Below are 25,639 nucleotides of genomic sequence, written 5' to 3' on the forward strand. Positions count from 1 at the left end.
AAATTCATTGAGCTTCTTGGATGTTTATATTTAGGTATGTTATTGAATTTGGGAAATATTTGGTCACTATTACTCTGCCCTCTTTCTTCCACTCTTCTCCTTCTGTGACTCCCATGATGCATATGTTGGTCCACTTGATGGTGTCTCACAGGCCCCTTAGGTTCTGTTTACTTTTCTTCAATCTTTTTTCTTTCTGTTCCTCAGACTTGATATTTTCCATTCTCTTATCTTTAAGTGGACTGATTCTTTTATCTGCCTATTCAGAAGCAGATCACTCCAGTGAATCCTACTAGTAAATTCTGGTGAATTTTTTATTTCAGTTATTGTACTTTCAGCTCCAAAATTTCTTGTTGATTTCTTTTTAGGTTCTCTATCTCTTTATTGATATTTCCATTTTTGTTTATACATCATTTTCTCTCTTCTTTTAGTTCTTTGAGCATCTTTAAGGCAGTTATTCTAAAGTCTTTGTCTAGTAAATCTGCCTTGAGGCCTTTTTCAGGGATTTTCTTTTCCTTTGAATGGGCCATAAACTTTTCTATATCTCTGTACGCCATGTTATTTTTTATTTAAAACTCGACATTGAATCTAATAATGTGTTAACTCTGAAAATCAGATTCTCTCTTTTCCCCACAGTTTACTGTGGAGTTTTTGTTTTTATTTTTGTTTAGATTGCTGTAGGCTGTCTCTGTGCCGAGATCAGCCTGAGTTGTAAACTTAAGGTCTTCTCAGATCTTTTCTAATCCTGTGCCTTTCCCTGGGCATGTATGTTGACTTTCTAATTTCCCTGTATATGCAGATGCTTTTGAATATTTTAGCAGTTTTTGTTTTTTATGACTACCCTAGTCTTTAATTTCTGCCTCCCAAAAAGGGAAAAAAGGAAAAATAAAAGAGGAGGAGAGTAGAATACAAGCTCTTTAAATCCCCTGGTGATCACTTAGCTGATGGGCACCAGCTTGAAACAATAGGGGAGGAGCAAGAACAAAGGCCACCTACCTCTTTGCACCTCTGTGCTCAGAAGAAACAATCAGTGATCAGAGCACAGGTTCCCAAAATTTGGAGGACAGGATCCGCATTGTTTAATCTGGCTCCTGCAAGTTATGTGCAAGCTACTCCTGGAACACATGAACAGCTGCCTGCGTCAGGGCTGGAGAATGGAGGATAGATAGCTGCTACTGGGCCAAGAGCTGAAATTGACCAAGATTACTGCAATTTACCATCCAAGTCAGCCTTCCCCTGGAAGTTGCAAGCCTGCAATAGACTCCAGAGTTCCAAAATAGTTATATCACACAGATTCTGCCAGTGAAGTTGTCTAGGTTGGGAGACAGGGTCCTGGTGCTTCCTACTTCCCCATCTTCCCAGAATCGTCTGGTACCTTGCCTTTTGTAATATCGTCTCCACATCTTCACATCTTCTCTTCACTTTAGCAATTTTCACCAGAGTAGGGATACTAATTTGATATGCCATGGGCCTTGATCTTTCCTGGGATAGACCTGAATTTTCCTTTATTTGTCATATAAAAGAAAGAATTTAAAAATATCCATCTTGAATCCTGCAAGTTTGTATCAAATAGCACTGCTTAAACCAGGTATATATATTCTCAAACCAGATATAGCTGGTATGTAACTGTAATATATATATTGGTAATCTCTGCCTAGAAAGTATTGGACAAAGTAACTATCTAACAACTGAGTAGAAGTGTTCTGTTTACATAGATATTCAAATAACATGAATTTGATGAGATTTCCTAAGACTAAATGCTATAAGTAAAAGTCTGCCATTGTGCTGCAAGTCTGTAGTCAGGCTGGCCTTCTAGGCTTGCCTTCCCCATGGTCTTTCAAGAGATAGTCAAGAAACACTAACATTGTATAAATGGAAAATTGCTTTTAGGTCTTCTCAGAATGTAGTCATTCTAGTTTTTAAATTATAAATATGTTTGATCATTTTAGAACCTATTATAAAACAATTTCATTGGTATTCTGATCATCTTTTTTTGTAAAGATTCAAAAAACATTATAGAACCACAGAAGTTCATTCTAAACCGTATTAGACCAGGCAAATAAAATGTAGATAATTATATCCTAAATTTTAATCAGCATAATTTGTATAGTTCCATTGAAGAAAGATAAAATGAATTTGGAACTTACATAAACGGAATAAAGATATTTTGAGATGAAGAGTGAAGGGATTTAAAACAGGATCTTTTCAAAATTTAAATTTATATTTTTATCATTCAACACTTGAATTAGGGAATATAATATCAGGAACCATCTTCCTTCTATTGCCAGGAAATTCTTTTTTCTACCTCTTCAGAAAACTTGTGAAATTTTGAAAAAAAGTTAAGTAAAAGCTATCCTACAGTCAGTGTTTATAGAAAAATCGATACTAATGTGTTAAAATACTACGAATTTTCAATAATGAGGTTTGATGGAAAATATTATAATTTGCATTATAAAGAGCTGAAAGATTATTTCCCTCAGTTACATCATGAGTTGGCTCAGAGTCATAGTTATCAGACAGTTAAATACACTGAGCGATCCACAAGTTTTCAGAGCACTTGACTTCTCACTTAATCCCACTTGGGGATGAAAACTCTTATCCCATTTTTCAGAATGTTTGCATTAAGCAGATGCATAACATCTCATAATAGCAAGTAGCAAATTTTCCTGTAAATAAAAGTTCTGATATACTTTCTTAACATTTGTTGTATATAAGACAATTTGAAAGACTCTTTGTAAAAGTTATGCAAACTAAATTATGTACATTAATGTTATTATTTGTGCAGGCTGCCTTAGAGAAAGAATGGCCAGCTTTAGATTCCGCCCGTTTCCCTTCACAAACACTGCTTCTCCCAAACCAGCTGCACTGGCCAAAGGTAACATGTCATGGAAACCTCTTAGTGCTCGATCTTTGCTCATTTCTTAAGGTTATGCTATGCTACAGTGATTAATAATACAATTTATTGACTTGAAAAACACAATTACTTTTAGAATCCTCTGACTTCCTCCTCATCCCCAGATGTAATTTTTCATGTAGCTTTTCTTTCATTTGCTCCTAATTTTTTTCTTTATTTTGGATTTCTTTCAACACTTTATTTCACAGTAGCAAAAAAAAAAAATGATATGCTTCAGCTGCATGTTTGGCAGTAGACTAAAATCACTAGTCAACAGCACTCTAAAAATACAAAAATATGCATTAAGAGGGCAACAGCTGAAGATTTTCAGTCAGAGGTCAATGGACTGGAATATCTGTTATTTATTTGGTAATCTTTGAAGTTTTTGTTTTCTGAGTTTTTTAAAGATCTTTATAATTAATCATTTTGGATATGCAACTATACCAAAAAGCATATTTGTCACCCCTACAACAAAGGACATTTATATGTATATTTCATAAATTTCATTTTATTATAATTTTCAAATTTTCTTTCTTTCCTCTAGGAGGCTACTCAATAATATGTATATAAAGTAATACAATATAAATGCTATAATTTTTCAATTTATTTTATACTTATGTACTTTTTTTTAATAAGTTGTCTGGAACCTTAAAATGTGATGAAACTTCACTTAATTTACCAAGTCATCCAGCGCAAGCATGGCTGTGTAATGAGAAAGAAAATTTGTTTTCTTCGGAATACACTCAATTTACTAGCAGGTAAGCTAAATTACTCTTTTAGAGGATCATCCTGTGAATGACAAGAATATTACATTCCTCACAAAAGTAGTAAAACGATGAAAGTAGGTGTGAACTTACTTATTTAGAAATATGGAAGAACATTTAGTGTTAAAAATATAGTGATTTTATGGCGTTTTCAGTGTAAGAAAAATGTGTGAGGTAGGTTCGTTAAAGCAACTACAAAACTTAAGTGTTAGTGAAATAATGTAATTTGTTGTAAACAAGTGGACTTTTAAATACTGCTGTATAGATAGAGATAAGGGTTAGAATAAAAATTCCAGTGCTGCATTTATTTTGACAAAAGGATTGAAATATGGTTCAAGTAATTGAAATGTAAACATTTTAAATTAATGGCAGACTTTTATTACTTTTCAAGATAAAGTTTTTCTGTAAATTAAGTGGATTTTATTTCCAAGTTTGAAACAATGTAAACAGCTTGTAGTTTTTTAAAGTGCTGATATACTTGTGTTGATTCAGTTAAGTGTGTTTTTTTCTATTGCCAGATCAGAAAATAGAACTTTGTCCTGGACATCTGAATCAAAGACCGACAGAAAGAGTTTGCTAAAATCTGAAAAAGAAGAAAAAATTTCAGAAGAATGGTATGTGATCTATTTCACACTAAAATATTAAGAAATTGAGAGACTTTTAAATATCCAAGGCAGATATTTTTCAAGATTTCATGAATATTTGTATTAGTTTTTTAAGAAACTATACATCTGTTAAATTACAGATTCTTAAAAGCCAATCCAAATTTGTTTTAGTATAATTCAGATATGTATGTTTATATGTATGTGTATATATAAATATGGTCTGGATGTTTGTTTTGCCTTTATTAAATTTAATCTTTTAATAGGGGCTTTAAGGATATTTCTACTGCTCAGCAAATGCTGAAGAGAGCACAGAAAATGAAATCAAAGAAATTAAGGAAAACATTAGGTGGGTAATCACGGCACTTTGAATAATAACTGTGTGTCTGATATTGAAGATAAATTACTTTAAAATTTTTTTCACTAAATTATGTTTAATAAGAATAGGAATGAAATGCACAGGCGTGAGTATGTCTGAGGTCATAATTCCAAAAGAAAAACCAAGAAAACTTAGAGAAAATTACGTTATTACATTAAATGATTTGTTATACTCTGAAATACTATTTTCACTTTTTCCCTGTTTCTTATATAATTTGCTATTGATTATTCTATCTATTGAACATTGAGAATTATGCTGTGATTTGTTTCTAAGCCAGTTCAATTTGGCAAATGTTAATTCTACATGGCATCTGCTTCATGTGCTTATTCCTTTGTGTGTTTTTAAATTGGTTGATTATTCAATAAACTATTTATATAAATTCATCAGTTCAATGAATGTTAGCTGTGAAGGCCCCACAACTTGACACTTTGGAAAAGGAGCACAATGTCTATCTTTCATGATTATGTAGAACTTGGGAAATGTTCAAAGGCATCTTTTCCTATATCCCACTTGCCAGACCATTCTTCAAATCGTTTGTCTTTCTTTGGACACTTCTAATCATTTTAGTGTAATTACTTAATAGGTGGAGTAGTTTACAGGTGTCAAGGCAAGAAATAGCAGGTTATTATGACTTTATAATTAAAACTATTTGAAATTATTTGCATATTGTGTATAACTTTGCATTTACTTATAACTTTATAAAGAGTTACTCACGGACTCATAGGCTTAATATAAGAAACATGACTTTTTTTTAACTGTTTTCAGTTTTTGTTACTCATCAGTTTCTTTTATGAAGATATTAATGTCAGTGAAATGTTTCCATAAAATGCTCCTGAGAAGAGCAAGGAATCTGCATTTATCATATAGTTCTAGCTGATGTAAGCATACAGAGAAGCATTCAGAAGATTAATTTTTATCTTTATTAACTTTTCTATTCATTATTTTTAATCATTCAATAGTAAAATTCTAAGAAATATATATATTTAATTTAAAAAAACAGAAATAGAAATAACCCAAATACTGTGGGTTTCTAAGGAAGAAGTAATATTTGTTGACACAGGACTTACTAGCCATTGACAAGTTACTAATGATTCATTTTTTATATTCACGAATGTTCAATTTCCTTTTTTAGTGTTATATTAGCGATATCTTAATTTTATATTTTATATTTTTGAGATAACTGTAATATTTTGTGTGTGTGTGCTACAAGTTTGTCAGGTTTAAAATACTGAAATTTTATGCATTTTTAAAGAAGACGTAAATATGAACTCTGTTGGTCAACTTGCTTTGTGCCCTAGCTCTCTTGTTTTATAAACTCCTATTAACTGCCTCGGGGCTCTGTGAACCGAACACCGTGCGGTGGTTACCCAGGGAAGTAGTAATTCCAAACCCTTAACAATAGGGACACTCTCTTTCAGTCCTGGGGAAGTGGAATCCAGTCCAGTAAATCACGGTAGTTTGATAAACTTTTTTATTGCTTTGATGTCTATTTCTACTCATCTTCAACAGTATCAACAAACATTCTTTAAATAGCTGTTGTGAGAATAATAAGTTTCTGAAACTTCTTGGGCAAGTTCGAATATCAGAAGGGGCTTAAGAACTGCTTCAGCCAATGTTCAACAAATAATTATTCCTTATTTGTGTTCAAGATCTATTTTTTAAAAGATATTTACAGTGTTTACAATATACTTTGATACTGAAGCTAAGGAAACGTTTATCTTGTTAGAATGTGTCTCTGGAAATATATAAATCTTGCTAATTCTTGTAACTGGGTTTTTTTTTAGATTGAGTACATTTTTAATAAATCAGCATAGTAAATAGTCTGTTTTAGCAAAAGTTTCAATAAGGAATATGTGCTCATATGACAAAATCACTCCTTTAACGGCCAAAATTATTGAGCAAAAAAATTAGACCTCTTTTTATCTGTCACAAGGGGGCATGGTAGGGTAACAAATTAAAAGGGACAACCAGACATCCAGGTTAACAGCCACGTCGTAAATTTAACATTTTGACAGCGGTCATTAAGCATGACCTGTTAGGTAAAAATCCACAATGGCAATTGTATAATTTTTATGAGGATCATTACTCTGATTACATGATTGTAAACTAAATTGAATTCTTATTACTGTGTGAGGTTTTGTATCTCTGTGTTAAGCTTTTGTTTTATCAAAATACTATTAGATCGATAAAACAAAAGTAATTTTTTCTTTAAAATTTGCATTCTGAAATGTAAAACTTAATAATGAGCTTTAAATTCTCTTCACTGTTTTTCTCTACTCCTCCTTCACAACAGATAGACAGAACAGAAATATTCAAGGTTAGATTGAAGATGAAAAACATGAAAAAGAAAATCAGTGGGATCCTCTTCAATTTTTGTGATACTTTAATCTTCTGCTAGGTTGATTATGTAGCATTTATGTCATTTTTTATCTGTGAGTGAATCATTTAAGACACCATACTCAAGTTTTCTTATAGAATGAAGAATTTTCTTGTACTTTTCCGGTTTTATAATTCAGTTGATTTATGATATGCTATTAGCTTATGTGATTCTGCCTAAAATAATTGCCATAGTTTTAAACTTTTACTCATTAATAAACTAAAATGATATTTTAAATATTTAAATTCTGTTAAACACTTTAAAATTTGCTAGTAATTTTCAAATATACGTGGAGATATATATACCTTACATGGACAACTTGCCAACTTGAACTTTTAAGCCACCAGAGGGCAACATTGTCTGTAAAACTACTGGAAACTGGCTCTGTGAGGGTAGGGAGGGTGGCAGGTGGGGCTTCAGAGAATAGAAACTTTTAATTAAACAGAACCGATCACATCCTACAATCTGACAGAGCAATAATCCTCGAGGAGGTGAGGCATAAATGCATGGAGTATGGAAGCTTTAATTCAAATTTCTACCAGGAAAAACCTTTTGAGCAAGCTGCTCAGTACCAAGCACTTAATATTTCCTGTTTGTATCTTGTCCATACATTTATCAGTCAAGGGATATAACTCAATGATATTTGGTTTAAGATAACAGTAAAAATAGAGCAAAAGTCAGGGGGTCAATTATTTAAAGAAAGTTGCCAATAGAGAAGGAATACCCATTGAGGTTGCTGATTAGTGAAGAAGGAAAGGGTGGCCATCAAGGAGACTCAGTATTGATGATTTCTGTTAGGATAAGTGAGGCCACCTGCTTCTAAACAGAAGCAGCAGGAGGATGGCCGGGGTTGCGGGGAGGTGCGGTTTCGGGGAGGAACTCATTGGAAGCCGTGGGATGGAATCTAAAATTGTGAGGAGTTACCGTGATTGACTCAGTTTGAGTTTGTGTCCTGATTGTTGTTTTCCCTATACTGGAAACTCCCTTTCCAGTAAGTTACTGCTGTTTCCCTCATGATGGACATAAGCATAAACCAGTTATGACTGGGCTTGTTTTTGTGAGTTTTTATTTCTTTGTTTATCTCTGTGTTTTTACTGTTGCTTCATGCACAGAAATAATTTCAGAATTTGGTGATCTACATGGGAATTTAGCTGATACCCAGGGAAGTTTAGAGTTTAGTACATGTGCAAGGTGAGAGTTGCTGGTTTATTGAAAACATGGGGGTCAATAACCTAAAGGCAGTGAGCAGAATTGGTAGCAAGACTGAGCTGAGCTGGATGGGGAAAGAGAGTGAGGGATTGGTTTTGATGTGGAGCACTGCTCAGAGAGGATGAGATCTAAGTAAAGGGATTTTGGTGGAGAGGAGACAGTAAGAAGTTTAAGGGCTAAGAATATAAGGATGAAGACATAATCTGATTTTCCAACATGCATCATATGTATGCATATCAATTTGCAAATTTCATAGAGAAAAGAAAGAGCAGGATGAAACAAACAAGGTTCCTTTAGTTATAAGGGTAGAGCCACGACTAGGGATGAGAATCATCTTGCAGCTGTTTATAACACCTGTGTTATAACACAGTGTCAAGTACATGCTAAGCATTCAATAAGTAGGTGCTGATCTTATTTCAATGAAGAAAATAGCTTGAGATTGTGTTGGGAACATTTAGTTATAACCAAGAATTAAGCCAGGTAGAAAATAAGAAAGGCCAACTGTTTAATATGAATTAAGCAGTTCATGGGCTACAGCAAAGAGATCAGGTTGCAAAATGATAAGGTAACTAAGGAATGTTAAGGGGGAAGGATAAAAAGGGAACATTATAGACAAAACTGTGGCAAAATGAAATTTACTGCTGATTTATTTTGTTTACCTCAGTGATTTCCAAAAAGAATTTTGATCAAATGTTACTTTGTTGTGCTCTCAACAAACCAATAATAAAACCTCTTGAGTAGTAAGATCTTTGAGGGCAGAGACTGCATTTATTCCCCCACTGAATTCCCAGAACCTAATACCGTGGTAGCTGTTCAATAAATTACTGTTAACCGAATCAGCGATAAATTAGATAAAAAGTCACTAAATACATTTGACTGTGTATATATGCCTGACTGTGTGTGTGTATTATAGTCATTTAAATATATATTTGATTTTTGGAAGGCAAATTTAAATTAATAAATAGTACTTATAAGATAATGAAATATAGCTTGTCATTCAACTTTAACATAAAACATTTTATAGCACTGCTTTACTTGGCACATTCATAAAATGGATAATAACTCGGTTTTCATGTATGAAGTTAATGAGAATAAAATAAACCAGTGAGTTAAGATTAGGATTCCAGAAGCTGAAAAGGGATTACACGAGGGATGAAATAATTTTAAGGGTATGCTAATGCCTAAGAATATTGTTACTTAAATGAGATAATGGATATAAAGTGTGGAGTACAGAGCCATGTCCATAACAGAAACTCAGCTTACTTATGGGTTTCTTTAAATATTTTATTAAAGACATATTTAAAACCTGTTTCCCAGACACTGGGCAAGTCATACTGAGAGATAGAAAGATTTAAAAAACAGCAACATAGACTTGCCATTGATGATCTCAGAGGAGTAGATTTAAATGCACAAAACTGACTTTATAATGCAAGGAAAAGCTGTCACAATCTGTAGTCTTTACAATATCCTCTCTCCTGACTTTTTTATGCGATTTTGTATTTTTTGAGGGTAAGAATAGTGTCTTATTCACAGTAGTATTTCCAGAGACTATCAAAGTCAAGTGATTTTTTTTTCCATCTAGGATGACTATGTTTCTTGCTTCTTATCCTCATCCCTTTGAAATATGAAATAATTTGTTTTAAATCAATTTAAGGTGGCACAGTCAGAATGTTTTGAAGCAAAAGATACTGCATATGTAGCACTCTTTATGTGCTCTTGATGAATAAAATTATTTTATTGAGTAAAGTGAGCTGGACAACTCTTCTAAATATTTTTTGTGTATTAACTTATTTGATCTTGGAAATAATATGAGGAAACTGATATTGTTATCCATGTTTTCATATTAAGAAATCAATTCATAGAGAGATTGTTCTTTTTCCAGGGCAGTAGCAAAGAACTTATAAAAGATCCATAGCTTTTGTTCCATGTGCTATATTGAATAAAATGAAGCCAATTGTGGATCCATCAATTTCCTATATATCCACCTTATTCTTTGAAGGATTTTAGATCTTTTCCAAGAATATCATAAGTTGGAAATATTATTGTTGTTTGTGTTGTAATTATATGTTTCCTACCTGCCATTTGTTGAGCACCTGCATGTATGCAGGCACAAGTCTTGATGCTTTACACACATTATCTCGATAATTCTCAAAGTAATGCTTCAAAGTCAATACTGTTTCTATTGAACAGAGGAGGAGGCAGAGGCTGAGAGCAGTTTGTCCAGAGTTATAACATTAGTAAAAGTTGGAGCTTGGATCTACCCCAGGTCTGTCAAATTATAATGTCTTTGCTCAGGAAATACATAGATCAAATTGAAAAGCAAGAAATGCAGGAGAATGTGTAGAAAGATCAGCAGGTTATAAGGTATCATACAGAATATAAGGCCGTGGTGAGCTATCTTCCCTGACTAAGTCTCCTTTTGACATATCATTATGGTTTTCTCATAAATGACTCAGATGATATCTAATACTTATTCTATTAAATACATATACAGTTTTAAAAATCATTCTTATTGATATAATTCATATTGAATTCATATAGAAGCACCCAATTCTTATAATACCTTAGGTCACATATAATTATGAGATGTGGCCAAATACTGACTAATATTTTTCCTAATCTTGAGTAATATAATCTCTATGAAACATGTAAATCATGCTTAATAGGGATAAATTATTACTGGAAGACTAATGGAAATTTAGGTTACTGATGTTTGAGAATAACTCTGCAAATACTGTTCTGCGTATCTAATTCACATGCTTAAAAACACGCTACCTTAGCATTTTATTGAAATATGTAATTTGGGCTTTATGATATATAAAATCTTATTTTTCCATTTAGCATATTCAATTCTGTTGCACTAGATGTTAATCAAAGATTTTTAAACTTTCTTTTGTCAAGATGATGTAAAATACTAAGAAAATGCATACCGCTCTACATTGTGGTTTTATGTTAACCTACTTTAAATGCATAACTTTCCACTCTTTATTCTACTCCCTGTTACTTAACTTCACCATTTTCTTTTCACATTTTCTTTTTACAGTTCTTCACCAAGTGAAAACCTTTCGTCTTAATTCAACTGCACCAAATCCCCAATTTCACATTTTATAGAACCATTCATTACCAGTAAAAGATTATAGGACCCTACGTTTGCAATCATCCTACTTATTTTCTAAAATTAATAGATTTAGAATGCTCTTGACTATAAAAAAAATATAGAATCTATACATCTTCTTTGTTATGTACACAAAAGACATTAAGGCGAAAGAGAAACCATTGGTTTATCTGTAAAGTTAGTGAAATAATCCTTTTCTATCTGTTCTTCATCCCATTAGTTGTCTTTCTTCCGTCTCCTACACACCAGCTCCTCACAGTTTACAGGAGAGAAAAGTAGGGCATGTGGTTTTTCCTGTAATAATAGCTTTTACCTATTATGCATTTATGAAAATTTTACTTTATTTCAGCAGAAATACCAGGAATTTAAGAAAGGAGCTAAAATAATCAATAAAGCAACTCCCCAAACAAAAAGATAATGCCATAACTGGAAAATTTAAGTGTAAAATTTTCACATTGTGAATATTTCTGTTCTTTGTGTTAGATATTAGCTATGTGTTTAACTAGATAACCAAGAATGTATGAATGGTTGGTTACCTTTTTACATTATGAAGCTTTTTAAAATAACATAAGCATCAATTTCACAGAACCTTATAGAATGGGTATTACTTTTTAGCATCATAAGAAAATCTATAGCCATTTCGGAGAAGGAATGAACCAGAGCTGAACTTTTGTCTTATCTTGCTCTTTTTGTCTAGATCCCACCATGCGCCTAGCATTGTTCAAAAACAGTGAAAAGAAAGTTTCTGATACAAAATTATCAAAGAAGTCACAGCCCAGAAGAGATGGTTACTTTGAAGGTATGGTTTAATCAGAGATGTATAGAAAGGTAAAAAGGATAAAAAGATGGAAAATTGTATTTAAAACAAAATTCTTAAATCCTCAGTAGTCCTAAAGTACATATGTAAAAAATTATGTATAAGGTAAAATTAAAGTCAAGATCTGGTTCTTGGAGCTAAAAATACTAATTTAGTGTGTTGATTCATGAGCATATTAGAGTAGTAGCTGTATTAATGCTTATATAAATTTAAATTCCTTGTATTTTTATGTGAAAGTCTTATAACGCTGTTTTATCAGTGTCACTAACTTTAGTTAAATTTTACACTGATGGATAATATTGGCCTGTATCAATGGAAGTGATCACATGTTGAAATGATGTTCTAATATATTCACTTTACTGCCAATACAGTCAGATTGCATTTAACATTATAAATTAAACTCTAGAATTTTAAATATTTTACTATGTTTGAGGCTGGCCTAACTCACTTCTGGGGTGAAGGATTTACATAGCTAAGTGGCAGATTATGTTTCTGATTTCAGCATTCAGAAGAATTATGGACTTAAGTTATTAAACAGAAATATTTAAATGTAATAGAGCAGCAAATGTGACTAAAAGCAAGAGTGCCATAGCTTTCTTTTTAATATTAAAATGTTCATAGTTTTACCTATACTTTTGGATTGTCATTTCTAATAGGAAAAAATAGAGTCAAATATATTTGAATAGAAGTGAACTATTTAGAATTTTTAATACTTTGTCTTCTGCACATTCAAAATCTTAAAATTAATGCATCTTCCTAGCATAGTTGGAAATAGATACATTTTTTATTTTTCAATATTCCTTTATTATAAAAGTATTATTAAAATATTAGCATTTAACACGAAAAATGAATTTTATAATTGACATTACATTCTCATCCTTGTCTACATGCATATTCAGTTTTTACATATTTGATTCAATATTTCATGATTCAATTTTATTTATTTTTTATTATTTTTTGAGGTCACATTGGTCTATAACATTGTGTAAATTTCAGGTGTGTATCATTAGATTTTGGCTTCTGTATAGACTGCATCGTGTTCATTACCAAAAGTCTGGTTTCCATCTTTCATCATATATATGTGTCCCTTTACCCCTTTCATGTGCCCCCTATTCACTTCCCCTTTGATGACTACCAATCTGTTCTCCATATCTATGTGTTTATCTTCCACATATGAGTGAAATCATACAGTATTTGTCTTACTCTGTCTGACTTATTTCACTTAGAAAAATACCCTTAAGGTCCATCCATTTTGTTGCATATAGCACAATTTCATCTTTTTTATGACTGACTAGTATTCCATTGTATATATATATATACCACATCTTCTTTAACCGTTCATCCATTGATGGGCGCTTAGGTTGCTTCCAAGTCTTGGCTATTGTGAATAGTGCTGCAATGAACATAAGGCTGCATATATCTTTTCGAAAATCTTTTCTTTTGATAAATACCCAGAAGTGGAGTAGCTGGGTTATATGGTATCTCCATTTTTAACTTTTTGAGAAATCGCCATACTGTTTTCCATAGGGGCTGCACCAGTTTGCATTCCCACCAGCAGTGTATTCGGGTTCCCCTTTCTCCACATCCTCTCCAACACTTGTTATTTCTTGTCCTTTTAATAATAGACATTCTGATGGGTGTGAGGTGATATCTCATTGTAGTTTTGATTTGTATTTTCCTAATAATTAGTGATGTTAAACATCTTTTCATGTGCCTATTGGCCATCTGTAAATCTTCTTTGGAAAAATGTCTGTTGAGATCCTCTGCCCATTTTTTGTTTGGGTTGTTTGTTTTATTGTTGTTGAGTTGTGTGAGTTCTTCATGTATTTTGGAAATTAACCTCTTATTGGATATATGATTTGTAAATATTTTCTCCAAGTTGGTGGATTATCTTTTCATTTTGTTGGTGGCTTCCTTTGCCTTGTAGAAGCTTTTTAGACTGATGTAGCCCCATTTGTTTATTTTTTCTTTGGTTTCCTTTGCTTGAGGAGACATGGTATTCAAAAAAATACTGCTAAGACCGATGTCAAAGAACATACTGCCTAGGTTTTCTTCTAGGAGTTTTATGGTTTCAGGTCTTACCTTCAAGTCTTTAATCCATTTTGAGTTAATTTTTGTGTATGGTATAAAATGATGGTCTACTTTTATTCTTTTGCATGTGGCTGTCCAGTTTTCACAACACATTTATTGAATAGACTTTTCCTTTCTCCATTGTATGTTCTTCACTCCTTTATCGAAGATTAACTGTCCATAGATATGTGGTTTTATTTCTGGGTTTTCAATTCTGTTCCATTGGTCTGTGTGTCTGTTTTTCTGCCAGTACCATGCTGTTTTGATTACTATAGCTTTGTAGTATATTTTGAAGTCAGGGATTGTGATGCCTCCAGCTTTACTCTTTTTTCTCAGGATTGCTTTGGCTATTCAGGATTTTTTGTTGTTCCATATAAACTTTAGGATTCTTTGTTCGGGAAAATAGATACATTTTGATTTACATTTCTATTCAGTATTGTTTCAAACTAAAAAAAATTTGATAAACACCAATTTTATACTTTTCTAGAGATGTTTATTAAGTATGTAGGAGTGGAAGACATGGGGTCTAGAATTTTCTTTAAAGTATATAGATATAAATATATACATAGAAAGATAGGTAATGCAAATGTGGTAAATTGTTGGATCAATAGATGATGGCATATGGAGATTTGTTTTGCCATTCAATTTTGTTTAATATTTAAATTTTTCCATAGTAAAAAATTTAAAAAATTTGGTGGCCATTAGAGATGTCAAAAATCAATATTTCAAAAAAATTTATGGATCAGTATTTTAATTGAATTACAATATGTTTCCAATAGAAAATAAGACTTGGGTTTTAATCAAGTTTCGTTTCCTTGTTGCACTCTTAATTTCACCATTTCATTGTTTTTAAAAGGAAGAATAGAGATTCTGGTAAAATCCACAACCACTCCACAGATATGACCTGTTAAATAGGAGCATTATTTCTTTAGAAAAGAAATGCCTAGGAAGAAGATAATGGGAGCATTTTTACCCTTTAAATTAGTGTGCATCTCAGAATCAGAAAACAGACATCCATCCTAACATGTGCTGTTGCATTTTTCTCTTGTTCTGTGAAATGTGGAGATCTGTTATCATCAAGGATAGTATATAGGTGTGTATGATATATTTATTGATTTGTATACTAATATAAGATATCCTTGGAATAGTTCCAATAGTGATAGAGATAAAGTGACCTATAGAACATAGAACATTTTCACATATGCTTTGTGGTATGACGTGTATTTTGGTTTTCTTTCCCCCACATGAAATGTATTTAGTTTACTTTTTTTTTTGCAACCTCAAGTACATTTGTCATTTCATTAATTTCACTGAATGGTCTTTAATGTATGTGCCAGATATTCTGGTGACTAACAGTTATTTTAAGGCTTTATTTTTTTTTTAAGGAGTATGCGTAGCAAAAACAGTTGTGCGTGGCAGAACTTTTTTCCCCCTAATTAATATGCTTATTTATGCCCCTTTTTTTAAGGGGAAAAGAGTGAGGCAAAGATTATTTGATCATTACTGGCCAGGTTGAATCCCATGTTATCTTTAACTGCTGCTCTGGCCTCACCCGTCTCCTAGACTCACACTCTGATTTTCCAACCGGCCCACAAAAGCCAGTCAGCTTCCTGGTTAGCAGCCTAACTCCAGCTTCCCAATAGAGGGCACATTTTTAAACCAGGTCTTTGAAATACAGTTTACATAGTATAAAATGCACTCGTTATGAATACAACTCAATGAATTTCAATATATTTCCAGTTATACAACCATCACCACAATGTAATTTTTGTTTTCCCTTAAAAATTCAAATAAAATTAATAGTTGGGCATCTTATCCCCCCAAATTAAGTTTTGCTGTAGGTTTAGAATGAATGAGTCTATGTGGAACAGCATCTCAGCACAATGGCATACCAGCAGTGTCTTATAAGGTGTTTGGTTTTGTTGAAATTAGATTATACTGTTATTTGACTATTTCTTTCTATAATGCCCATTTATTTTATAATAACATCTGATTTTTTTTAAAAATGGTAAGTTTAAAAATGCTTTCTTCTCTACTTTGAATATTACTTATGTGAGGTTTCCATGATTCCTCTTATAAATTGAACTAAAATACTTTTGTTATTATTGTTGCCTTTATCTGGATATCACTATCAGGACAGAGAGGATGGTAGATATACTCCTGGTCTAGGGTAAAAACTATGCTTAAATTTGAGGAATATTTAATATGAAATATCAAATTATATTAAATGATATAAGGTAAATAACTATATCCTTTTAAGAGAGCTTGTTTTACAAAATATTTTGTCATATTCATGAAATATTGGCATTTTTTGTCTAGCTGCCTGATTTAGACCTTTAACCCAACCAAGGCTGAGGACGCTTTGACCACACCTGTTCCCAGGGTAACCTCATATATGTGCCACGGGTTATATATCAGTCAATTCTTCCTATAATACACAACTAAGTGCCTGAGGACTTTACAGATTCAACACTGGTTTACTTGACTTATTTGTTTATCTATTTATATTTATTTAGTGTTGACTACCTGTCTTGGTTTATCCTTAATCACCCATAATCTCTACTTGCGTTTCAATATCTGATCTTGTGTTGGAATTTGAAACACTTCCTTGGTTATTCCCTTGAAGATCTTTCACCAAGTTTCCTTTTTTGGTTTTAAATATTAAGTTTGGTGCCCTGACATCGCTCTTGTATAGCTATCACTGGTATAAGGAGAAGCATAGCTTAATGGACGTAAAGTATAGCCTCCAGAGTTAGTCTAAAACAGTTTGAATCTGGATGCTACCGTTAATTGGCTGTGTGACCCTGGGGACATTTTTTAACTTCTCTGTTTAGTATTAGTTTTCACCTGTAAAACTGGATACTCATTATTGGGGATTTCATGAGATCCTACTCATGAAATGCTTGAAACACACAATATAAATACAGAGTAGGTGCTCAAGACATGTAATCATTGGCAACATTCATTGTAAAAGCATAGCTTTATTTTTTTTCTCTTGTTTGTTATTGGTAGTATTTGTTGTATTTTTTACTAGGTACTGTGCTGAGTTTTATTAAATTCTCTGATTCAACCTTCTCAGAAACTCTGGACAATGTACTATAACTGTCAACATTTTACAGATGAGGAAACTAGTTTTGAGAGCTTGATGAGTGACTTGCCCAAGATCATGCAGAGAGTAAGTGGCTGAAAGGAAATAGAGATAATTTCTTTATCAAAACAAAGGTAGCCAAAATCAAACAAAATGCAGACACTGAAGAGCAAATGTTCTTGGCTAACCCTGAAGTGAATTTAAACTTAGAATCACAATATTTATGAAAAAACAAAGACTATTAAATTAGGCAAAACTCTGGGAAACAGTAATCAATTTTTTTATTCCTTTCTCATAGCTTGCATTAATTTAAGAAACAGTTTACTGCCAACATGGTGATAAATATCTGACTTGTGCCCTATAATTAGCTACTATGTCATCTAATGTTAATATTATTATGATTACCTAACATTATGAAGTACCAAATCTGTTAGACTCTGAGTGACAATATTTTCAATCACCTATTTGATTTTCAGATAGATGAGAACAAGTCCACACAGCCCAAAAGTAAAACTATATTTTTGCTTGATTCATTGCTCTTTTTATTTATACATAAATGACTTTCCTTCCCTAATCTGCTGAAATTTTTAAATTTGCTACTTCTAAAGCCAATGCCAAGTTTGGAGTTCTGGCTTTGACAAAGGAAGGAAACTAGACAAGCCAGGAAAAAACTTGGATCTGGCCCGACAAGCTTCTCAGAGAGGGAGGGTTAGCCTTAGATCCTCCAATCCCTGAGACAATTGTACTTTTAAAGTCAGGTTTTCTTAATTCACAGTGTGGTGCTGTCCTCACTAACATCCTTCCTATTTCTCCTCTTACAAAAATGAAGATTCACCCATACCATATGTCATTATACAACGTGGATGTTCAAATACTTTTGTATTAAACTTTTGAGAATTCAAGGCGTTAAAAGACCTTTAATTTCTGTGCTTTTTTCTTCAGAGCATTTCTACTCAAACCATCTTGTTTTGTGGTATTTTTTTTTTTTTTTTTTTTGAGGAAGATTCGCCCTGAGCTAACTACTGCCAATCTTCCTCTTTTTCCTGAGGAAGGTTGGCCCTGATCTAACATCCTTGCCCATCTTCCTCTATTTTATACATGGGGCGCCTACTACAGCATGGCTTTTACCAAGCAGTGCCGTGTCCGCACCTGGGATCTGAACCAGTGAACCCCGGGCTGCTGAAGCGGAACGTGCGAACTTAACCACTGCGCCACCTGGCCGGCCCCCTGTGGTATTTTTTATTGTGTGACTACAAGCATTTTCTTCTCCTACTTTCTCTCTTTTAGTACCAGCTTAGTGCGCAGGGTCACATGATGTAGACTGTTTTACAGTAGGTCTTGTATTTCCAAAGCTGTATATAGTACTTGCTAAAAGTGCTAAAGCAATTGGTAGTAAGAACTGGTAGAGTAAATGCCACAGGGTCTATACAGGCAACCAAAGACTACATGAAGGCATGCTCTTAAGAAGAAATAAGAAGAGTCTTATTTCCACTGAGCAAGACTCAATATTAATCAAAGTAGTCATGGATATGAATATTTATAAAAGGTTATCTGTCCACCAGTATCTCAATTTTCAACAATCAGTATACTTTGTATTACCATTTTCCTACTAAATTTAAGCTCCATTTACCCTCTTAGTATCCATCACTCTTAGTATAGCCCCTAATATACAATTGATGCTTAATAAAAGTTTTTTAATGAATAGATAAAAACACAAAGGACTGTACTCTTAAACAGCTTCAAATATAGATGGAGCTGCAAGATACTTATATAATGTCTTTGAATATGTTTCTTCCTTTGACAAATTGGACTCACTGTCTTATGCATTTCAGAAATTCTCTTCACTTGACTAATCCTTGTCATGTCAGGCATTAATCCCTTAGGAAAACTTTTCTGATTCTAGCTTGGAACACTACTCACTGTGTTCTCACAGTATCCTGGATGAACTTGTATCTACCATATAGTGTAATGTAATGTAGTAGAATAGAATAGTCTCTTTACTCTTGCCTGTCATTTACAATTTGTACAAGGCTTTATTCCAAGTGCTTTATCTATAATAATTAATAAAATCCTTACAGTAATGATGTAGGAGAAAAACTATTCTTTTTAGAAAACTGAAAAATCTGCCTGCACTTACAGGGAATTAAAAATCAGCTAGCAAAATCTTGTCTAATTTTTGTATGATTGTTTTTTATTTCTCAGCTTGACTAATAGATAGAAAAGGACCCTGGGGAAAGAGTCAATAGTAAAGATAAATAAAATTGAAAAGTAAGTTGGAGGATCAACTTAGACATAATTGAAGATCAGGAACTATATTTTAACTTCTTTTTAAAATATAATTATGGCACGTTTTTGTTAACTAAGTATCTAAAAATCTTTGCATGGCCTCCCGTTGCACTTAGAACAAAAGCTATACTCCACATCAGGGCCCACCTGACTGTAAACGTCAGATCCTCTTTCTGTTCCTCAAACTGAATAGGGCTTTTCTTACTTTGGGGCCTTTGTAGTTCATCTTTTTGCCCGGAAACTGCCCTCAACACTTTGCACAAATGGTTCCTCTCGTTTATTTTGCATTTCTAGTCCTGTGAGAAGGCTTCCCCTTACTGCACTATCTAAAGTAGCCCTTTCCTCTCTGCCTAGTTACTCTCTCTCATGGCACCTGCCACATTCACGTACCTGCTATTGTCTCATTTATTAGTTTAAACTGTTACTTACATGTTGTGTTTCCACCAGTAGAATGTAAGTTTTTGTGAAAGGAGAACCATGTCAGTCTTATTCACTGTTGTATCCTCAGCACCTAGAATAGAGCCTGGTATATGGTTGGAACTCAATAAGTATTTGAATAAGAAAGAAAATAAGTGGATATTATGTGCTAATAAAGAAAACTCCCTAAATCTGTTCTAGGCACTATCATACCATTTAATAATATCAGGTTTGGGATCATTTCAATTTCCTATAGAAGAAAATCCAATTAGGGAATGTAGTCCAGTGAAGCATAAAACAAACTGTAATTTTTTTTTTTTTTGAGGAAGATTAGCCCTGAGCTAACTGCTACCAATCCTCCTCTTTTCACTAAGGAAGACTGGAACATCCATGACCATCTTCCTCTACTTTGTATGTGGGACACCTACCACTGCATGGATTGCCAAGCAGTGTCATGTCCACACCAGGGATCTGAACTGGCGAACCCTGGGCCGCCAAAGCAGAACGTGTGAACTTAACTGCTGTGCCACCGGGCTGGCCCCATAAACTGTAATTTTTTTTTAATTATTTATCTATGCATAAGGGAGATTCAGGGAATGGCAATCCAGCGTCAGAGAGAAGCTGATTAAACTCTTTTTTATCCACATCAGTTATAAGTAGTTTGTATTTTCGAATTTCCCCCTAAATTCAATCATAATAAAATGTATATAATGTATTACCAAGTATATGTTTACATGTACATATATATACCTTTTGTATATATGCTTTACATATATAAATATATATTAGATATATATACTTTACGCTTTTCATATATATATATATATATATATATATATATATATATATATGATGTATGTATTGTTAAAAAATAAGAAAGGCCTTCAGAGCTCTTACAATTCTTTGAATGAACCATGATATGTAGACTGTGAGATATTATTAGTTGATTTTTCATTAAAATATACAAGAGAACTTCCATTTCTGTTAATAGAGGACTATGTAATTCAAACCAACCTTCCTGCAGAGAACAGCTTTAAAAGCTAGAAAACTTAGTTTTAAAAAATCTAATTGAAATCATTGGAGAACTGACAAATAAGTAAAGAATTATGAGTCAAGAAGGAAATCCAGAAAGCTGAGAAGCTGAGCAAGCTTTTGATAATGTCACCAGTCTAGGTGAACTGGAAATTGACTTTCTACTAGCCTCTTGCCAGAAACAAATATAAATGATCTCCAAAAAATAGATAACATCATCCCAAGCTTTAAATTATCTCTACATTTTTTCCTATACAATATTTGGCACACAATAAAAGAAATAGGCATACAAGAAGATGAGACAAGTCATTGAACACCATGATAAGCAATAGACAATAGAAATAGAGCCACTAAGATTTCAGATAATGGAAACTTTAAGAGAAATATACGTAATAACTTTAGGGATGTAGAAAAAGAAATTAAGAATTTCAATAGATACTAAACCTGTAAAAATATCCAAATGGAAAGTCTATAACTTAAAAGCACAGCAAAACTGAAATTAAGAACTCAATGGATGAATTTATCTACAGATTAATCAAAACTGAAGAGAGAATTACTGGATTGGAAAATAGCTCTGGAAGAAATATCCAAATTGAAGCATGAAATGAAAGAGAATGGGAAATACAGAAAAGAGAAGAGACGTGTGAGATGCAGCAAAAATGTCTAACATGCGTAATTACAGTCCAAGAAGGAGAGGTGAGAGAGAATGGTGTAGACGTAATATTTGAAGAGTTGATGGTTGAGAGCTTACCAAAAGTGAGGAAAAACCCACAAGTTATGAATTCAAGAAACCCCATGAATCACTAAGAAAATATATGCAAAGAAAACCATACTGTAGCACATCATAGTAAAATTGCTAAAAAAACAAAGACAAAGGGAAAAATTGTTTAAAGAGCCAGAGAAAAGAGTTTATTATCTTCAAGGGAGCAATAACAATGAAGCGGGCTTCTTAATATAATCCATGAAAGCCAAAAAAATTATGTATTGTGCCCCTCCCCAAATTCATAGGTTGCAGCCTTAAACCTCAATCTGACAGTATTTGGAGATAGGGCTTTTAAGGAGATAATTAAGGTGAAATGAGATCAGATGAGTGGGGCCCTAATCCAACAGGACTGGTATCCTAATCAGAAGAGGAAGAGACACCAGGAGTGTATGCTAACAGAGGAAAGGCCATGTGAGGACACAGTGACAAAGTGACCATCTGCAAGCCAAGGAGAGAGGCCTCCAAGAGTCTAAACTTTCTGGCACCTTAATCTCAGACTTCCAGACTCCAAAACTATGAGAAAATAAACTTCTGTCCTTTAAACATCCAGTCTGCATTATTTTGTTATGGCAGCCCAAGCTGACTGAGACACAATGTAATGATATCTTCAAAGTGTTAAGAGAAAATAAGTTCCACCGTGAAAGTCTATACTCGGCAAAACTTTCTTCTTCAAAAATGAAAGCAAGCCACTCATGCCACTCAGCTCTCCACCTGCTGCTTCTCTGTACAGCCACAAGGAAGAAAGAAGATGACACTAGGACTCCTGAGCCAAAGCTTCACAGAGAAAGCAGGGAGAAGCCCATGGTACCCTTTTGTTATCTGTGCTGCTGTTTACCCCCTGAAAGAAACCTCTCTGCCCACCTGTATCAAGTGCCCACCTACTTGCTACCTAGGACAATTTCTATCTTTCTGGGGTAGCCAATAATCCTATCAAGGTCCCAGAGAAGTATTATGACACCTTGGAAAGTTCATCATCAAGGACATTAGTCTTCCAGCTGAAGAAGGCTGCATGAGATAACAAAGTAACAAGGGATTTGGACGGAGAAGACTAAGGTTTGAATCTTGCATAGATGCCCACTAGCTGTATGATCAATGTCTGTGTTTTCCCATCTGTAATTTGGAACACCAATGTTTACTTCTCATGATATTTTGAAAATTAAGTGATAATCTAAGGTCTTCCAGATAAAGATGATGGATCTGAAAACCCTTATTAAAATTTCAGTGGAGATATTTTTAAGGCACATACTAACAAGTTTGGGAATATAAGGAAGGAGCAACAGCAATAGAATGTTTTAGGCTAGAAAATAAATATATGAGCCATAAGGAGAAAGAAAAAGCTTAAATCAGCAATGAAATATAAGAACTATCTCAAATTCAGAGTTTCAGAATTGATGGTATTAGGCCTTCTGGAAGTGAGGTGAAGAGGATAATAAAATAAATAGGTCTGAATTACCCTTGCAAAATTCTTGAACTTATTTCTTTGGATGGAATAAAACAGTCTCTGGACTCAGGAATACCAGGCTTATTTGAGATTCTTGGCACTTTGCTAAAACTAAGAAGAGTAAGTGTAGGTATACACATTAAATGCCAAGGCCCCAAGCCCTTTCCTTGCTGAGCTTCCAGAGTGCTGATAATTATATTTTTTAGTCAGCTCGAATGGCCGTAAAAAATACCATAGACTAGGTGGCTTAAAAACACAGGAATTTATTTCTCACAGTTCTAAAGGCTGAGAAGTCCAAGATCAGGATGCCTGCTGATACAGTTCCTGGTGAGAGCTTTCTGGCTTACAGATGGCCACCTCCTTGTTGTGTACACATGTGGCCTTTCCTTGGTGCATGCATTTCTCTCTCCCCCCTCTTCTTTTAGGGCCACTAATTCTATCATGTGGGCCCCACCCCTCATGACCTAATCTAACCCCTATTGCCTCCCAAAGACTCCGTCTCCAAATGCCATCACATTGGGAGTTAGGGTTTCAACATAGGAATTGTAGAGAGACACAGACATTCACTGCATAGCGCCATGCCTTTAACCTCCAGGAAAGAGATTAGAAGAGTCTTTCTGGAGATTCTTAGCATTCCAAGAGGAAACATCTAAATATTAACATCAGGTATTTCCAATGTACAAATGTAGGTCACCTTACTCTGAGGCTCTCAGATGATAGGCCTCACTCACTTGTGCAGAGTTTCCTGTCAATGTTTAGACCCCCACTCTAAAATGTAAGCACATAAATGAGGATTCTTAAACACTTGAAAGAAACCTATAACATGAAGAATACAGGAAAAAGTAACAAACATAATAATCAACTGAAACAGGCACTGTACCAGGTGAAAAAGTCTTCAAAAATACCTGGAATATTCTCATAGACATAAGAAAAGATTGCATCTATGAAATAGACTGAGATGCTATAATAAGAATCAGGTCAGAGAACCAAAAGTCTGTCTTTGAAAAACAAAAACGTGATAACAGAAATGAAAACTTGACAGAAGATAAAGTTAAAAGATAGTGTTAAGAAATTTCCCAGAAACTTGGGCAAAAATACCAACTGATGGGAAGCATGACAGAAAACATAAAAAGAAAAGACTCAGTCAAGGAGGTCCAACCCTTGATAAATAATAGGAGATTCAGAAAGAAAGGATAAAACAACAACAAATAGACTGAAGGAAATTATCAGAGAAATCATCAAAAAATTCTCAAAACTAAGGGATACTGGTTTCCAGATCAAGAGGGCCCATTGAATGTTAGGAAAATGAATGAAAATAAATCCATCTTTGTGGCACATCTTAGAAAAATGTCATAAACCCAGTAACAAGGGAAAGAGCCTAAAAGTACTCCAGAAAGAAAAACAGATCACATGCAATGGATCAGTTATCTAAAAGGCACTGGATTTCCCAACATTAATCTTAGGCCCTAGAAGATAATAGAACAGTCTATTCAACATTCTTAGCAAAAGTTGTTTCCAACCTAGAATTCTGTAAACAGGCAAACTATTTGTAAAATTTAAAAATATAAATATATTGAGCCTTAATTTGTCTCTTTTGCAACCTTGCTCAGGAAGCTACTGGGGGAACTACTCCAAAAAAGGAAGAAGTACACCATGTAAAAGGAATACGTGAGATCTAGCAAGAGAAAGAGACAGAGGGATCTTTACAGTGATGGTGAAGAGAGATCTCAGGATGACAGCTCACAAGGCTTAGAGAATAAATACTTCATGATGTCAGAAAACATCATGTGCAATCTCTCTGAGGAAGAAAATCTTTCTGTTTGTTTGATGTGCTTGGACATATTTGATAGGAGATAAACTCTTTGGGAAGAGACTTTTGGGGTAACCTATAGATATGTGTATAGAATATTAATGCATGAGTGTATAGTACATGTACCTATCTAACAGAATTTGAAGACTATTTATAGTATATAGAAAACTAAATGTAAAAAATGAGATAACCAAATGTGACAAAACAAAAAAGTTATACAAGAAAGGAAATGTAATCTAACTGCTGTGGCACTTTTTTCTACTAGCAGCAGTGTATTTTGAGGTCAAATCAACCCTTAAATTTGTGGAACACAATAGGCTTCACACAAAACTAAATTTCCTTAGCTTTAAGGGAGGACAAAGGATAGGAGACCACACAGCATGCTCCGTGTAGTGAGGACATCATGATGCCTGGGCACAGCATCTGGTGTCCTATGCATTCTGCACTTAGGAGATGTGTGGGCATGAGAGATGAGGCCGTGAGTGTGTGGACAACCTCAGTTAAGGGAAGCCGTCAGCTCTGATTATAATCAATTAGTTGCATAGTCTTCTCAGGTACGTGACCAGCTAGTAACACAGT

General features: G+C 33.7%; 1 protein-coding gene across 16 annotated transcripts in view; it reads left to right on the forward strand.

Moving 5' to 3' along the window:
• Positions 1-25,639, forward strand: part of LRRIQ1 (leucine rich repeats and IQ motif containing 1) — a 214,479-nt gene that overhangs the window by 115,192 nt on the left and 73,648 nt on the right. For 12 of the 16 annotated variants that reach the window (XM_070254620.1, XM_023631410.2, XM_070254613.1 and 9 more), the window contains 5 exons: positions 2,783-2,872; positions 3,527-3,648; positions 4,173-4,268; positions 4,523-4,605; positions 12,034-12,135. In XM_070254620.1, coding sequence (XP_070110721.1) covers positions 2,783-2,872; positions 3,527-3,648; positions 4,173-4,268; positions 4,523-4,605; positions 12,034-12,135 — 493 coding nt within the window. The remainder of the gene's footprint in view (positions 1-2,782; positions 2,873-3,526; positions 3,649-4,172; positions 4,269-4,522; positions 4,606-12,033; positions 12,136-25,639) is intronic. The other 4 variants (XM_070254610.1, XM_070254614.1, XM_070254619.1 and 1 more) reach the window with 1 other exon arrangement.

Source organism: Equus caballus, chromosome 28 (assembly GCF_041296265.1).
Source record: "Equus caballus isolate H_3958 breed thoroughbred chromosome 28, TB-T2T, whole genome shotgun sequence".
NCBI classification, from domain to species: Eukaryota; Metazoa; Chordata; class Mammalia; order Perissodactyla; family Equidae; genus Equus; species Equus caballus.